At 41.8% G+C, this 18368-nt stretch overlaps 1 protein-coding gene across 2 annotated transcripts in view; it reads right to left on the bottom strand.

Annotated features, from left to right (window-relative positions):
- PLA2G4A (phospholipase A2 group IVA) overlaps positions 1-18368 on the bottom strand; it is a 137834-nt gene that overhangs the window by 72974 nt on the left and 46492 nt on the right. The window contains exon 4 of one of the 2 annotated variants that reach the window (XM_073356705.1): positions 5009-5157. The exons of the other annotated variant lie outside the window; for it this stretch is intronic. Coding sequence (XP_073212806.1) covers positions 5009-5157 — 149 coding nt within the window. The remainder of the gene's footprint in view (positions 1-5008; positions 5158-18368) is intronic. 2 annotated transcript variants of the gene reach the window in all.

The following is an 18368-nucleotide window of genomic DNA, read 5'->3' as shown; positions in this document are numbered from 1 at the left end:
GTTAAGTCAGTTAGGTGTGCATGCCAGGGGCTGTAGGAGGAAGCTGCGCCACTGGAGAAATTCAGCAGTATGAACCCTATCAGGCACAAGGAAGGAGGCGTTGAGGTAAGGGTGAAGTAGATGCTGAGGAAGTAGGGGCTGCTGTGAGGAAATGGCCCAGGGAATTGCACTCATCCTGTTTCAGAAAGTCAGCTACCAACAGCTGCTACTACTAGGGTCCCTAGGCTGGAGCCTGGAGTAGAGGGTGGGCCCAGGCTCCCCGCTCTCCCTGATTAATCACAGAGACTGTGAGACAACGGAGACTTTGAGAGGGTGAGTTGCTTCTTCCCACCTCCCTTGCTGGTTTATGATGAAAATGGCTCAGTAGGCTGTGACCCTTACCTCTAAAGAGAGAAGGGCTAAGTGGAGGGTCACAGTGAGCCTCTTAGGCTAGCGTAATCTGCCTGGAAGTGTGGCACCCACTGAGACAAGGTTGGAGCTTTGCCACAATTTCTTGTAGTCTAGTAAACTTATATTATTACAGTAAACCTTTACTATGGCCACTATATATTTTGCTAACTAATATGCAACTTACCATTATTATGTAGTGTTGCTGACTCTGTGGTGCTAATTTTCAGGGCCTTATATATCATATGGCTCAGGAACCAGCTAAAATCTTTAATTAGTTTAAGTAATCACACTGAATTCCTGTTTATAACATATATCTTGGTAGGTCTGCTACAGGAAAAGGATACTTACATAACCTTGGAAGTAGATTGCTGCTGCATTATACTGGAAATTGACTCATACCATATTGCACTAGATGCCAGCTCATAAAATATTATGCTTTTTAATGACTACATAAAACCATGATGGGGGGTGGGGGGAAAGAGTGAGAAACACCTAATAAAATCAAAGATGATTTACAAGTTATGTTTTAGGAACTGTCTGAATTCTTACCATAGCAGGAAATCACTTAGTCAGACCATACAATAGCGAAAAGTGAGTAATTCAGACCATACCACACTAAGAAATGACTGAGACCACTCAATAGTCTGAATTAAATACTACCTTCCCAATTTCTTCTTGACCTCCTAATACATACAAACATAGAACAGAAAGATGTGTTTTTGCTTTGAGGAAGGCAGGATGGATAAGCCATTAGCCATTACAGTTAGTTGAGTTAATATTCTATCTTTTTAAATTTTATTGAGCAAATTCCATATTCAGCACATTCATGCAACCACGGTGAAGTTTGTGAGTCTGTTAGCAAAATTTGAGCCGGGTTGTCTAAAAGGATTCTGTCTATTATGTCAATATTACCAGATAGACTAGCTGTACCTTGATTCCTGTGCCCCATACCCAGTTTCTCACTGATCACTCAGTTGATTTTTAAAGACTGCAGGAGCTATTGTAGACCTTATGCAGAAAATCAGGCTCATGGCTCCTGTTCATCTTCTAAAGCCCAAAGAGGTTGTGAGAATCTTAGATGAGCCACAAATAAGGAGTCAAATAAAAGTATGGAGTCAGGTAAGTAGTGGGGACTGACAGAGGGTAGAGACTATGCAGAGCCCTGAACTCTGCCAGGATGCCTGGTGACAGATTCTCCTGAAGAAAGCACTGCTCTATCACTTCCCAATTCTCAGTGCCTTAAAATTTGTAGCTCTGCAGGGTATCCTGTTCCCTGCTTTCAATGCATCTTAAACATTTTTAAACTGAGATGGGGCGGGAGGGGAGCCAAAGGAGATTCAAAACAAAAATCATGTTAAGATGGAGTTAAAGAATGAGCCAGTAATTTATGGGATAAATACAAAACAAAACAAATTAGGTTAAACTTAAAAGAAACCAAATATGTGAAATGCACATTGAAGGCATTCAAAGAATCTCAACTCTGCCCTTGTTGTTACACTAGCTTCCCATGCTCCTTCAGCAGCTACTTGGTAAGACGCACGATATTATAGATTCTCCTTTCCTCTGTGATAGCCTTGGCCTTTGTACACATAATGCAAGAGTAAAATGAGAATATGTATCCTAACTCCTATTTTGTTTGAATTAGCCAGCAACATGAGCCAATATGGACATTCTGCACATTATAAACACAATATGTAAGATAACTGCTTGGAGACACGTGAAATTCTTCCCCGGCAGACAACTGTCATAATCTACCTTACAAAGATGGAAAATGTGGATAGTTTCTTAATCACCAATGAGGTCTCTCACTGTCTTCCCAGTTATAGTGATAGTTTTAACTAAAATGACAGTGTTGCTCCAATACAAGGGGTGAAGTTGATTGTCAAGCTTGATGACATGGGCATAGGACACACAGGCAAGGATGTTTTGGGCTTCTTTATTATTATTTACTTCCCCTTGGCAACAAGAGGTTTGAGGAGGGATCATAAAGTAGCATCAGGTGGGTTTCAGAGCGGTAGCCATGTTAGTCTGTATCAGCAAAAACAACGAGGAGTCATGTGGCACTTTAGAGACGAACAAATTTATTTGGCCATAAGCTTTCGTGGGTTAAAACCCACTTCATCAGATACATGGAGTGGAAAATACAGTAGGCAGGTATAAATACACAGCACATGAAAAGATGGGAGTTGCCTTACCAAGTGGTGGGTCAGTGCTAACGAGCCAATTCAATTAAGGTGGAAGTGGGCTATTCTCAACAGCTGACAAGAAGGGGTGAATACCAAGGGAGGAAAAATCACTTTTGTAGTGCTGATGAGGCCAATGTAATCAAGGTTGGCCCATTTCAAACAGCTGACAAGAAGGTGTGAGTATCAGCAAAGGGGGAAATTAGTTTTTGTAGTGACCCATCCACTCCCAGGCTTTATTCAGGCCTAATTTGATGGTGTCCAATTTGTAAATTAATTCCAGTTCTGCAGTTTCTCACTGGAGTCTGTTTCTGAAGTTTTTTTGTTGAAGAGTTGCCACTTTTAAGTCTGTTATTGAGTGTCCAAGGAGATTGAAGTATTATCCTGTTGGTTTTTGAATGTTATAATTCTTGATGTCTGATTTGTGTCCATTTGTTTTTTTGTGTAGAGACTGTCCGGTTTGGCCAATGTACATGGCAGATAGGCATTTCTGGCACATGATGGCATATATCACATTGATAGGGTGGGTGTATCACAGTCTATTTCAAGTAATTGCAGGAGAGGGAAGCACTGGTGGACCTAACTTCTGCTTTTTTTCTTCCTTGCTGTTTCTACAAATACTTTCATGTGAAGAAAAGTGACTCATTCCATTCTTTGTGCTGGTATCTATCTGGTGCCTACAACAGGGGACTAAGAGTTAGAACTTTGAGTTCTATTCTCAGATTTCCTACTTCCAGATAATACTCCCAGGCAAATCACTTAGGGTACCTCTTTGCTACACACATAACTAAGGTGATGGGCACCAAGGTGTGAGCAGCAGGCCTAGCCCAGGTGTGAGCAGCCACAATACAAAGCCATGAGTTACTGTGTTCTCTCACTGATGCTGCCTTCACCCATGTATGTTGCTAAGACTTCAGGGGGAAGAGACCCTGGTTCTTTGTGCTGCAGTAAGCAGATGGGCCTCTCTATGATCCTGTCCTAGTGAATTGTGGGAGAACTTGTCTGTCCTTCAGAGCACATGGGGAGAAACTGTAGGAAGACATTGAAGACTATCAGTACTTGAGTGGTTGAACCCAATGGCTCTGAACCTTTCCAGACTACTGAACCCCTTTCAGGAGTATGATTTGTATTTCATCTCTCTTAAAAACTACTTGCTTACAAAATCAGACTAAAAATACAAAAAAGTGTCACAGCACACTATTACTGAAAATTGCTAACTTTCTCATTTTTACCATATAATTATAAAATAAATCAATGGGAATACAAATATAGCACTTACATTTCAGCATATAATATATAGAGCAATATAAACAAGTCCTTGTCCATACGAAATTTTAGTTTATATTGACTTTGCTTGTGCTTTTTAGTGTAGCCTGTTGTAAAAGTAGGCATATATCTAGACGAGTTGATGTACCCCCTGGAAGGCCTCTGAGTACCCCCAGGGGTATATGTACCCCTGGTTGAGAACCATTAGTTTAGCCTGTGTCCTCTCTGCAAAGTGGACAGGTTACCAAACAAGAGCCAGTGTAAACTCTGCAATGAAAATATACTCAAACTCTGGACACACTAAAATGGTTAGACTAACACAATCTTTTGTACATACAGTGTTATAATGCTTAATTAATTAGGGATTGATAGTGACTTGGACTAGATGCCTGTACAAAGGAGTGACAGATCCCTTATGTTCCTTAGGGGAGGTTACTCAGGCCTTGTCTACACTACGTGGTTAAGTCAACCTAAGTTACGCTACTCCAGCTAGGTAAATAAGGTAGCTGGAGTCAATGTAGGGTAGGTCAACTTACTGCGGTGTTTACACCATGCTGTGTTGAAGGGAGACATTCTCCCATCAACTTACCTTCGTCTTCTCATTCCGATGGAGTACCAGAGTGGACCTGAGAGTGCTCTGTGGTCGATTTAGCAGGTCTCCACTAAACCCAATAAATCGACCCCCGCTGCATTGATCACAGCAGTGTCAATCCATAGTAAGTGTAGACATGACCTCAGACCTTGGGACCAGGCATATAGAAGTAAGTGGAGCTAATCTCCCATTTACTCCCTCCTCTAGTTGGCAGAGAGGAGAGAGGAATAAGCAGAGACTTGGTTCCACCCCCACCTACTTTCTGAGCCAATGAAGGGAGAAAATATTAGTTTGCTGCTGCTGTAAAGAACAGTAAATTACTAGTCTCAGTAGCAAACAGGTAAGAAATTGTGACTCAGAAGTGTATCAGTGTCAATGCCATCCAAGGCTGCTCCTGGGATGGTTCAACTTATGCACCAACCCCTTGCTCAGGCCTGCGTATAAAGGCAAAACCTTAATGTTTAGAAAACTGAAATGCTCAGATAACAGATGTTGTGTATGTGCAAAGTGTTGTTGTTTTAACCCTCCTGACACTGCTCAACATCCATTTCTAGCTGTACCTCAGTATATGATTTACCTCCAGAACATTTTCCTGGTTCGGGTCCAAAATAAACTCAAAGGTCTCATTCCACACAGGGTTCACATTATTATTGAAGTGTTTTGTTCTCTTTCTGCAGTCAGGGGCTGAGGGGATGAACAGCTCCACATAAGGATCTGGAGTGTCAACTGTAGAGTACCAAACAGAGGGTAATATTAGTTAGAACTTGTGTTTGGATAGCATTAACCAAAACAAATTTAGGAAAGGACAAGTGCATTGTAAGTCATCTCATTATATACAGTAGTAAATGAAAGGTACATGGCCTGATCTTGCTTCCCTAAAGATCAAAGTGGTGATGCCACTGATGTTAATGGGAGTGGGAGTAGGCCTTGACTGAGAGAATGACATTGTGAGTAAAGATACATATTTATTGAAAAAATGCTACAATGTTGTTGTGGTTATTTAAAGAAGCATCCCTGACCACATACACACTCACACACACAATAGCAACACTACGTGGTATCACAGTAGCAGAAAGGATACCCAATGAAATGGTCTTCAATTAAAAATTTTAAAAAAAGATATTTCGGATTCAGGAAAGACTCCCAAGGCTACCAAAGGTTTTGCAGAACTAAGGAATACAGTAATGAGCCATTTATGTACTTCCTGATCCTGTAATGATATCCATGTGGGCACATCCCTGGGTGGAGCCATTGAAATCACTGGGGATCTGTCCTGGCACAGAGGTCCACCCTTATGAATATCACTGTAGGACTGGGACCTTATTTACATATTCCATTTAAATTGTGACTGCGTAGACGAATAGCTGAAATTCTAACTATTCCATTTGTATCCAGGGCAGAGTATGAGCGATGGGGAAAATGTAGCTAGAAGAGTCTTAATTAAGTTGCTTTAACTATTACCATTTTATTACTAAAAGCAAATGCTATGCTGTAAACAGCCTTGCTAAATCCCTACATCCTTTGAAGGCAAACAGTTTTTATTTTTTTGGACAGGAGAAGTAAATAACTAGTTTTTAACCATCATCATCTGATAGGAAGCGTGAATAGGTAAATTTTGTAACTGGGATAAAATTGCCATGACATTGCATTTTTAAAAGATAAAAGAGCATTTTGATGATAGATATTATTTTCTTATATCTGCTTTAAAGGAGAAGATGTCAGATATACTAGATAAGTGAAGACAGCAGAGCTGATACATACAGTAGGTAATGACTACAGTAAGTATAAATATTATTGGTAGAAAAGTTGTACCAGTGGTTGATCAGCTTTTTATTTAGTTCAACCTATTCAGTCCATTTTTCTTCAGTTATCTAATACAGCCAGTAATTTGTTCCATTTATCTTAACTTCATTCTTGACAACCAAATTTTTACTGTACATATTTGGTTTTGCAGCAATAGTTCTCTGATCCTGCAAAGGGATCTGCTAGTGTAGATCCTTATGTTCACCAATCCCTTTGATTTCAGTGGGACTCTGTGGGAATTTAGATCTGGGCTGGGACATCCCACCACAGGATCAGGGTAACATTGCTGAATTACATATGCATGCTGATACAAGGAATTCTCTCCATATCTTCTTGGCTTATCAGAAGTTAGAGTCATTTGGTCTGATGTCAGAAAACTGATACCCATCTTTAGAGGATCATGTCATCAGAGGTTGTTTTCTGCTTTTGCCCAACAGTCTAGTTCATGCAGTTAAATATGTGCAGTCATCACAAACAATGACCATTTTCTTAAGGATCTCTCTTGGTCCAAAAAATTACACCGCATCTGAGCTACATATATTTTCATCAGAATACACTCTTTCATCAAAGCCAAAACATGTTGGGTAGACCTGTTGATTTCATCAATGCTTTTGCCAGGAAGGTTTCAGAGGTCCAGGGATCTCTGGTCACTTCTGACCAGAGAAAGAGACATGAATTGAAAACTTGATCTTTCAAGCAGAAAATGGACATTTCAACACAATTCTGTTCTGCAAAAACATTTGAACAGTTCTGATTTTGTTCCTATGTGGAACGAAAACAAATTTCAAAACCTCAGAAGTTGTCATGGAAAGAAATTTTTGTCCTCCAGCCACCTCTAATGCAGACCCAAGACAAATTTCAAGTCAGCCTATCAGTGTACTATTCAAAGACAAATAATAGCGGGTGGGGGAGGTGACAGAACATCTATAGAGTCTGAAATATTTTCAAAATATCCTTTGCCCATTGTAGATGTGGAATAATATGCATGTACAATAGTGTGAGTTAAATATTAATCATGCTTTTTTCTGATTAGTGGGACTTGAGGGACTGTACCAGAAATCCAATCCCTTCAATGCATTTTATTTACTAACTGTAAAATTCACATAGAAAAAGCACTTTTAGCTTCCTGCCTATTTTATGGTGAACAGATCTTACTGTGTCAAATTTTTCATGGCAAACTATGATCCACCAGAAGAACTTTTTACTGCTTAAAAAATAAGAGGAGGGTTTTGCAATATAGTGACTGTGAGAGAGAGAGAGAGAGAGCATGCAAACTTGTAGGATTTGGCAGCCTACATTCCACTCTGCATAATATTTATATAACTATTTAAAAACCAAGGAAAGCCTGGGCAGTCCTTTAGGGTATGCCTATACTGCAATGAATGTCCAGGGTTAGCAGAACTCAAGTTAGCAGACCCTGCATTTCATAACCTAGGGCTTGAGCATTTACACTCATTAGTAACCCCAAGCTATGAATTTTTGAAGTCTGGGTCCCAACCTGGGTCTCCAGGATCTATACTGCATTATGTGGGCCCAAGTCTAACCCCCATATCCCAGACTTCCTAATGCCCTCCCAAAATGTGGCCACTATAGCCCTTTGTTCATGGTGCAGTGTGGGAAAACTTGACTGTCCAGAGTACAAAACATCAGGATGTGGGATTACTTTTGGCAGACTCCAGGAGCGTGAGTCCAGTGGGGATGCATCCACACTGCAAAGCAATAGGGCTTGAACCCTGAGTTTGAACTCAGGCTCCAGCCTACCCGCCCCCTTTTGTCTACAAACAAATCATGCTAACCCATGGCTTGGATCCAGAATCCCAGGCCCCCTCGGTGGAGGAGGATCCAAGCCTGGGTCAAGTCAGTCAAATTCCTATCTACTCCAACTTTTGAAAAAACTGATTAACATGACTGTGTATTTTAGCTCCTTGGATGAAAAGTAAATCTGCTTTAATGCTATGCAGACCTCCTTCCTGACCTCTGGAAACTGAAATGCTGGATTCTGAATATCCTGATAATACTGTCACTAACTAATGCAGACCTCCTGATGCCAAAGGACTGAACTTCTACACATCAGCTTGGTTTTGAACCAAGCTACTTTTGCCATGCCAAGTCAGTCTGTTGAAGCTGAAACTAATACATTTTGCAGCTAAACTTAAAAGCAGTTACTGTATGAATGACTGGGAGGAAAAATATTTAACTAGCTCAAAATCTCAACAAACAAAACATTCATCCCACTGTGTAACAAAAATGCCCCAGGCCAAGAGTTTCTCAACTGCCCTTTCACGTTTGAAAGTTTACTTTGCAGTCTTTTCAATTGAGAAAATGAAAATCTATTCCTTTAAGAATTTCGTCTGCAAATGGAAAGCAAAAATACAGGGAGCTTTTACGTGTTGATTAAGAGGAAGTTATTCACACTGTGCAGTAATAATGGTTGTTCGAGATGAGTGTCCCTATGGGTACTCCACTGTAGATGCATGTGCATTCCTGTGCTTCTGATAAGAGATCTTTGGTAGCAGTGTCTGTTCAACCCACACATGCACTCTCCCCTTCTCATGCTCTGCCTTGCGGCTAATTAGTGCTGTGCAAGCAAACCACCCTCAGATCCTTCTTTACCACAGAGTCCCTATCAAGAACTTTGAAACAGAGGGAAGGGCGGGTTATGGAGCACCGATAGGGACACCCATCTCAAGGAACCATCATTACTGCACAAGGTGAGTAACTTCCTCTTCTTCTTTGAGTAGTGTTCCTATGGGTGCTCCATTATAGGTGACTCTCAAGCAGTGTCCCTAATGGGAGGTTGGGGCTTTGGAATCAAGTCTGTTATGGATGATGATACTGCAGAGCTGAAACTAGCATTGGAAGCAGAGTCTCCAGTGATGGCATAGTGTTCTGTGAGGGTATGTACAGACACCCAAGGTGGCTGCTCTGCAGATTTCCAAGACAGGGACATTCTTGAGGAAGGCGACAAAGGAGGAAACTGACCTCATGGAGTGTGTGCGAATTCCAGGTAGAGGTACTATGTTGCGAACATGAAAACAGTTCAAGACCCATTTGGAGAGTCTCTGGGCTGATATTGCTGTGCTGTTAGACCTTTCTGCAATGGAACAGAAGAGCTTACGAGATTTCCTAGAAGTCTTTGTCCTGTCCAAGTAGAAGGTCAGGGCTCTCCTAACATCTAGCATGTGCAGTATAGCCTCTCTGTTACCATGGGGAGGCTTAGGATAAAAAGTTGGGAGGATCTGGTTGGTTCATGTGAAAAGATGAGGTCACTTTAGGAATAAACTTTGGGTGTAGCCAGATAGTAACCTTGTTGTGAAAGAATACTGTGAAGTGGGGTGTGCCATAAGTACTGCTATTTCCCCTGTTCTCCTCACTGAGGTGATGGCCACCAGAAATGTTATCTTCATTGACAGGTGTGTAAGTAAACAAGTAGCCATTGGTTCAAAGGGTGATCTAGTCCATCTCTTTAAAACTAGTTTTAGGTCCCATGTTGGAGTAGGGCATCTGGGTTGGGGAAAGAGGTTTGTTATGCCCTTAAGGAATCTCTTTGTAGTTGGGTGTGAGAAAACTGAGTATCCCTCTACCTGTTGATGGAGACAGTATGTAATCTAACACCACCAGGAGAATAGCAGATGTAGGGATAATGTGCCTGGAATTGCACCAAACCTCAAACCCTTGTCCACTTTTATAGTTAAGTACGGTGGGTAACCAATTTCCTACTGTGTAGTAACACTTCCTGTACCTCCTGGAAGCAGGAGCTCTCTGTGCGTTGGAACTACGAAGAAGCCAAGCCTTGAGCTGGAGTATCTGCAGCTTGAAATGGAGAGTGTGTCCTTCTTTCTCTGAGAGGAGGTAAGCAGTGGGTTGAAGAGGGACTGGTTGGCAAGTCATCTGTCTCGCTCAGGTGGGAGCAATCAGTATGACATTTGCTTTTTCTCTTTATTTTCAACAGGACCTTCAAGAAGAGAGGGAACGGGGCAATGGTGTAAAGAAGGCCCTTTTCCCATGGAAGAAGGAGATCGTCCCCTAATGAGTGCTGTCCAAGGTCGGCCCTGGAGCAATAATGTGGGGATTTCCTGTTCAGGTAAGTAGCAAACAAGTTTATTGTCGGTGTCCCCCACTGACAAAATATGCTGCGAAGTGCTGCTGGGTTCACTTCCCACTCATGGTCATGTGAAAGCTGCCTGCTGTTATGTTCTGCACTAATGATAGGTAGGCTGCTAATATTAGAACATTGTGGCAAATGCCCCAGTTCCAGAGCTTTAGCGCTTTTGCACAGAAGTAGGATGATCTGGTTCCTCCCTGATGATTTATGTAGCACGCAATGTTGTCGTGTGTGTATCTCTGAGCAGTGAACACAAGCATTCCTGACCACCCCGAGTTCAACAACGTTGATGTGGAGAGTTACCTCTGAGGACTACCATTTGCCCCGAGTCTTGAGGTGTGCAGCACAACCCATGAGGGAGAAGTAATGTCAAGGGAAGACTGAGTGAACAGGACCCCCATGCAAACATTTACCGAGTCTGACCCTGAAAGGCATCAAGAAAGGGTTGTCTAACCGGTCTTTGTTTGGCCTATAAACCAAGCTGAACCATGTCTGCAGACACCTCATCTGTAGTTTGCCATGAAATATTACAAACATACCAGCCACCGTGTGCCACAGAAGCTGGAGGAACGTCTGGCCGATGTTTGAGGTCTGGCTTGAACTGTCTCTAAGTGTGGACAGGCTGTGAAATCTGTGTTGTGGAAGGGGTGCCCTCACTTGCAGTGAGTCGAGATCGACCCCTATGAACTCCAAACATTGTACTGGAGTTAAGGTCGACTTTTGGATGTTAATTTGCAGGTCCAGGTTCATGAATAACCTCCACCTCTAGTCCAACCTCCTACTCCTCCAGGATCTCCTCAGGAGGTTCTGAGGCTCTAGAGATGGTGTCTGAGGGGGAATGCTTCGCAATCTCTCAGTGTATATAATGCTCCCCATGTATCCCAGTAGGGCCACTGGCATGATGGAAAAGGCATGGGTGGCTGACCCCATGGTTGGTCATACCACAGGGGTTGATGTCCAGACTGAGGGTATGACTGGGAAGGCCCAGTCTGGTAGCTGGAGGAAGCATAGTGAGTGATGGGAGATGACCTCCTGGTCATTATCTGACTCTCCACTGGAAAACGGTGGAGCCGATACAGACGTGCATGGATCAGTGCTGGTGTTCACTATGGAGTTCAAGATGTGCCCAGGACTGAGGCCCTGGTACCAATTAAATGAGACTCTGATACCTCAGATACTGTGAGGTCCTTAGACAACCTAAATTCCTATTGTGTCACGGTATTTGGTACCATGAGCAGTTGCTGTTATTGAGTTGGCGGTACTGAGGGAGCTCGCAACCTTGGCTGCACTGAGCCAACTGAGGATGATGGTTGCCTCGCAATCATTGGTACCAACAGCATCCATACGATGCAGTCTTCCTGGAGGTTGCACAATCTCCACACCTGTCCCTGACCAGTGGTGCCATTGCTTTGGTGCCTGTGCCCAGGGGGTCCTTAGGCATACCAGCGGTATCATGTTTAGATGCCTTCAGTGCTGTGGTACCAAAGAGATCAAATGTGCCCTGAACCACCTCTGGTTGGTTCAGGGCTTACTATGAAGGCTCAAAGATCTCTTTTTGGAGATCTTGCATGGGGCATCTGAGGATTTCTTCCTTGGTTCACTGGAAGGCTATGGAGAAGATTTGTGTTGCCTGTGAGACTCTGAGCACAGGTCAAATACAGGCTGGAGAGCTCCCTCCAAAAGGAGCAGTTTTAGCTTCAGTTCCTATTTTTGGGGGGGATCTGGTTTTTAGCTGCTAACAGAAGGCACACATCTGTGAAATGTTTCAGAGTAACAGCCGTGTTAGTCTGTATTCGCAAAAAGAAAAGGAGTACTTGTGGCACCTTAGAGACTAACCAATTTATTTGAGCATGAGCTTTCGTGAGCTACAGCTCACTTCATCGGATGAAGTGCAGTTTCCATGGTATGCATCCGATGAAGTGAGCTGTAGCTCACGAAAGCTCATGCTCAAATAAATTGGTTAGTCTCTAAGGTGCCACAAGTACTCCTTTTCTTTTTACATCTGTGAAATGTGGCCCTGTCAGAGGCAACAGACACAGTAGGAATGCCCATCCATTACCGGAATGGACTCCGTGCAGAAGAGACACATCTTAAACCCAGGCGACCTGGGAATACTCCTCCTGGGGGCATTTCCTAGTATGGCCGGGGGGGAAAGGGTAAAGCAAAAAACATTTTTTTTTAACAGGGAACAAAAAAACTAAAGGAAACTCTGAGACTAAGAAAACAATAAAACTAGCTAAGAATGAATTTCTAGAGAGTAAAGTATCCGTGAATGGACTGCTAATGGCTCCCTCTCTAGCCTGGGGCAATAGGGAAGGAATTGAGGGTAGTCTGCCCCTACAGTGCTAATTAGCCTTGAGGCAGAGCACGAAGAGGGGAGAACACAGGTGCAGGATGAACAGACACTGCTACCAAAGATCTCCAATCAGAAGCACAGGGATGCAAATATACCTACAGTGGAGCACCCCTAGGGACACTACTCGAAGAAGGACAGGTTTCAGAGTAACAGCCGTGTTAGTCTGTATTCGCAAAAAGAAAAGGAGTACTTGTGGCACCTTAGACTAACCAATTTATTAGAGCATAAGCTTTCGTGAGCTACAGCTCACTTCATCAGATGCATATCGTGGAAACTGCAGCAGACTTTATATATACACAGAGAATATGAACCAATACCTCCTCCCACCCCACTGTCCTGCTGGTAATAGCTTATCTAAAGTGATCATCAGGTGGGCCATTTCCAGCACAAATCCAGGTTTTCTCACCCTCCACCCTCCTGCAGGAGAGTGAATTTGTGTGGGGGGGTGGAGGGTGAGAAAACCTGGATTTGTGCTGGAAATGGCCCACCTGATGATCACTTTAGATAAGCTATTACCAGCAGGACAGTGGGGTGGGAGGAGGTATTGGTTCATATTCTCTCTGTATATATAAAGTCTGCTGCAGTTTCCACGATATGCATCTGATGAAGTGAGCTGTAGCTCACGAAAGCTTATGCTCTAATAAATTGGTTAGTCTCTAAGGTGCCACAAGTACTCCTTTTCTTTTTACTCGAAGAAGAAAATACTGATGTAAATTATATAATAGCAATCAAAAGCCTAGATCTGTTATTTCTTGGAGAAACAGAGACCAAAGACTTATTACAAGCTATTTCACATATATCACTGTAATATTTGATTTTGTATTTATTTCAAAATGTTAAAGTTGCCAAGTTTCATAGACAAAAAAAAAACCTTTAATCCAGTGGAAAAGTACTAATGATCTGAAGATTTCAATTTAAAAGTACAGTTTAAAAGAGAAACATTATTAGGAAATGGTTCAAGGGTCAAATGCTGTTAATCTAAAATAGCTTCATCACCACTGCAGGAGCAGTAAGTGCATAACATATTAAAGATGCAATATTGTCTGGAATTGTTCTGAGTCTCTCTTACACAATATATTAACCAGCCTGTCTGAAAGAGCAACCAAATGTTTCTCAAGAGAAACAATCTAGGACAGTTCATTCATATTTCTCCTGTGGGGTTACTTTTCTGAAATAGGTTCTTTGTTGTGTAGGAAGGTTCCTCTTGTGAATAAGGCATCAGACTATTCTTAACTTTGCCACAGGCTTCCTACATTACTTTAGGCAAGTGATTTAATCTCTCTATAGTTCATTGATGCCATTCATAACATAAAACTAAAAATACCTACTGAAGTTTAACTCATTAATGATTGTTAAACACGTTGAAGTGCAAAACATTAACGGATATCAGTCTAAAGAGTTAAAAATAATGTGATAAATCAAGACAAATATAAATAAATTAGCTATCCACTGAAGGACAAGAAGTTTTCCATTTTCTGGAAATAAAGTTTATTAAGAGGCTTTATTTATGATTTCCTCCAATAAATTTTGGATGTGGTTATTTTTTGAGAGGAGAAATCAAAACTGTATCGAGGATAGAAGGACAAATTTAGACACATTCCTGCTGTCTCCCCACATGAAAACACATTCAATACTTGCTCCTCTTGATAATGTTTATTTTCCCCAAGACACTAAGAGTAAGGGGGAAATCCACCAATACACCTATGGGTATTGTTTTGACTTTAAATATAATCGTATGAAGATATTGTCATCTGGAACCAAGTGATTTGACTGAGGCCAGGATTCACCAGTCTGTCCCCAGTCATGGGGCCCAATGGGAGTGGAAGTTGTTGCCATGGAAAAAACCCACAAGCTCTCCATCACCAAAGAAACCACAAGCCACCAGCATGGCTTCACAAGTGCGTGGCTCTGGTCAGCGAAAGGAACATGGCAAGGGCACACAAATTATGCCAATTCAACACGTTCCCACTGCAGTCTGTTGACAGGGCTCCTATGGAGCCCCTTGTGGATATTAAAGCCAACTTTTCCCAATAAAACTCTAAGGGAGATCATGTAAGGGCATTCACATTGAGGTTAATTGTCCTGAGCCATAGTGGATCAAGACAGTGCTAGTAGGATCCCCCTGTGTTGGCCACATTGGGTATGTCTACACTGCAATAAAACACCCGCGTATGGCCCGTGTCAGCTGACTCTGGCTCTTTGGGGCTTGGGCTCTGGGACTATAAAATTGCAGTGCAGATATTTGCGATCAGGCTGGAGCCTGGGCTATGGGCTCCCAGGATGGGAAGATCCCAGAGTCCAGGCATCAGCTCAAGCCTGAATGTTGACACTATCATTTAATAGCCCTGCAGCCCAAGCCCCTTGAGCACAGGTCAGCTGACATAGGCCAGCCACAGGTATTTTATTGCAACACAGACATAGCCACTGAACCTGTCCCTCTGTTGGAAGCAGTTTCATCTGTGTTTATCTGTATTGATTGGCCCAGAGCACACCACACTCTACAATACAATGGAAATCTGATTTGATCTGCAATTCGGCATAGATCATGATCACGTTATGTCTACACGGCCCCACCTGATCATGCCATTTCTATCCCACCTGACCCATCAGCCACCTTGCTGTACCTTCCCCTTGGACTGAATTTCCTGGCAGGCAGACTTCATGCATGAATTCTGCCCACTAATCAGGATGCCCTTTGATGTACCTGGCTCCTGGACATTACAGTTATGTGGGGTTGATTGAGTTAAGCTAGCTTGTTTCAGCTAACTTAATTGGGGTGGGGGGGCAACAGCTTTTTCCTAGTCAGGTGGGAACTTGGATGCCAGGGTGAAGGGAGTCCTCAGGGACACATAGGATATGAGGAATCTATAAGTGTCACAGAAAGATTATTAGCGGGTGTCATACCAGGGAGAAGGAAGTTTATCGACAATCTTGCTGAGTATTGCTTAGCTGCTACGACAACTGCCTGAGTTTCTTAGCTGTTGTGGCAAATATGTTTGTTTACATATGTAATTAAATATGAAAACAACACTTTATATTCAAGACTTGTTTTGATGCAAGCCTATTATTTTCCATTTTCTTTTAATTAAAAAGACATGGAACCTGTATATTATTTCAGAATGTCAATTCCTTTGGTCAGGCCAATGCCTTTCAGCATGCTCTGTACACTGCCAAAAGCCCTGCCAGCACTCAGTGAACAGTGATAGTCTAAATGACTCTGTGGACATTCATGCACAGTGTTTTTAGCATTAATGACTGGCCAATATACACCTATTTTTTAAATCTTCCATTGGGCACTGAATGTCCTCAAGGCCAAATGCCACTCTAGTGGAGCAAGTCTAACAGTTGCACCACTAACCACCCTAAAGGCATGTTCCTGGCTCTGAGCTCCACAACTGGTCTTGAACCATTTCAGCCTCATTCATGGATCCAGTCACTCACAGCTTCTGTTCTGTAGCATGCAAAGTATGGATAGCATGATTCCACATCTGAGCAGAATACTACATATCACAAGGATCAGCTGATTACGAAATCTGATGGTTGCATCACTCACCTACATGAACAGACCCTGAGGCATGTTTTGGTTGTGCAATGCAGAGATGAGTTGATTTCCTATCTGTGAAATAATCTAAATTAATAGTTAACTCACCAGAGACTTTATTGATACTTTGTATTTTTGTACTACCTTTCATCTGAAAGCAGTTTAAAAACTAACATTCATTAATCACAAAAGACTCCTGTAAGGTAGGTATTACTATATTTCTAATTTACATGTAGAAAAAAATTGAACCAAGGAAAGCTTAAGTGATTTGCCCAAGGCATGACAACAGGTCTATGTCAGAACCATATTAAGGACTGAGGGAGTTCAACGCCATTCCAGATCAGACAGCAGTAAGAAGTGATTGTATTAGCTAGCTTTCAACAGTGCACTGAATGGACACATTTTTCTGGGGGCTGCCGTCTCATGTACCAGAATCTCAGCTTTCATTAAAAAAATTAAGTCTCTAGTTCTTATGCAGACATAAGCTAAAAATGTGAACAGAGGGTGAACTGATGTTATGGTGTCTATCTGAATATGCAGATAACCTGAAACAAGAGCTCAAATATACAAACTTCCCCAGGTCATCTCAATAGAAAGTTAACACTGAAGTTGAATGATGACACCTTCAGTGTTGAAGATTTCACTGCTGATGTATGCACGAAAAGGATGGAGAGAAACAGATTATGAAAATATCCTGCTCAACCCAGAATCCTGACCCAGAAATAAAGTGTCACTCTTGAATTCATTCTGTATTAACCCATCTATTAGCATGGTTAGTGCAGGCATTGTACCATCTTTACTCAGACTGGTGAAGGATTTCTCACACAAATAGTTCCACAAAGGTCAATGGGACTACTCATATGAGTAAACACTCAGTAGTCTGAATAAGTGTTGCACAGTCTGGCCCAAAGTAAACAAACTCCCTAGCTCTCAAGTTTCAGCTCTCAATACTCTCATACACACCACACTAGCTGAAGTCAATTAGAGTTGTCAGCCCTCTATCTTTTGCCAAAGTGTTGCTTTTTTACTAACACACTTTGTACAATTATTTCACCCTGTAGAGATGCTGCTGTGGGTTAACTGAATTTTTTCCCATCAGAATGAAACCAGCAGTCCGGGGGATAATGTAGCACACATTCTATTTATTTTCAGAAGCTGCTCTCTGACCTGAATTGGTCTCCCTTCTGCCAAATATGACATGCTGCAAACCACTGATAGAGAGATACACAAGAGGCTTCAACTGGGGTGAAAAAATCAAGTTTTCACCAACATTTATGTTAAATAATCACTCTTGCCTCCAATTTTTTTCTTTGTCTAAATGTAAAGTCAGAAAACAGCAATTTTGCCATCAAAAGACGTTTGTCAAGGGAAATGGCAATTTTTTTCTGGATCATTTTCATACCCTTTTGCCCTTTTCAATGCAACAAGATTAGCTTTCCAGCTACTCTTGCAACAAGTGATGGGCCAAGAAAGTGGTAATCAGAACTGGATCCTGATCAGGGATTTTGGATTTCGGATTTGTATCCAAATCATGGATAGGTTTGGAGTTGACGGAACTGAAATCTCATGAGTTGTTCTCAATAATATTATTAATTAATTATATTATAGTGCTGTCTAGAGACAAACTATTGGACCATTTCCATGAGATTTCCATTACATCCAGACCCAAATACCTCTTCAAAATTCAAGTTCTTCTTCAGGTCCATACAGAAAGAGCATGTTCTCTTTCTAAACCACTTGCTGATTATTACTTTTTTTAAAAAAAAACCCACATTTCCTTAGAAAGGCAAAGTAGTTTGTGGTCCTTCTGGTAAAAGTCATCATCGTAAGATGAGAATCTGATTGCAAATAAAAATTGCAAATAAATTCACTCATCTTAAGCAAGATTACAGATTATTAAAAGAGAAGTCATATAGCTAATTTACTTTGCTACCTCAATACATAATTTTGAATGCCAGGTGAATGTAAGAAACATAATTTCTACCTTCCACTTCTGCCATGTCAAAATCTGGAAAGGGAAAATCTTACTGGAAAAGAACCATATCCTGAAGGAACGGAGATAAACACTGCAGGCTCCCCTTTTGTAGGAAGGCCAGAAGAGGTTGCAAACCATATGACCTACAGAAAGCTTA

This window comes from Lepidochelys kempii, chromosome 8, assembly GCF_965140265.1.
Source record: "Lepidochelys kempii isolate rLepKem1 chromosome 8, rLepKem1.hap2, whole genome shotgun sequence".
Classification (NCBI taxonomy): Eukaryota; Metazoa; Chordata; order Testudines; family Cheloniidae; genus Lepidochelys; species Lepidochelys kempii.
Note: the sequence above shows the minus strand (reverse complement) of the source record. Positions and strands in the feature narration are given on the sequence as shown.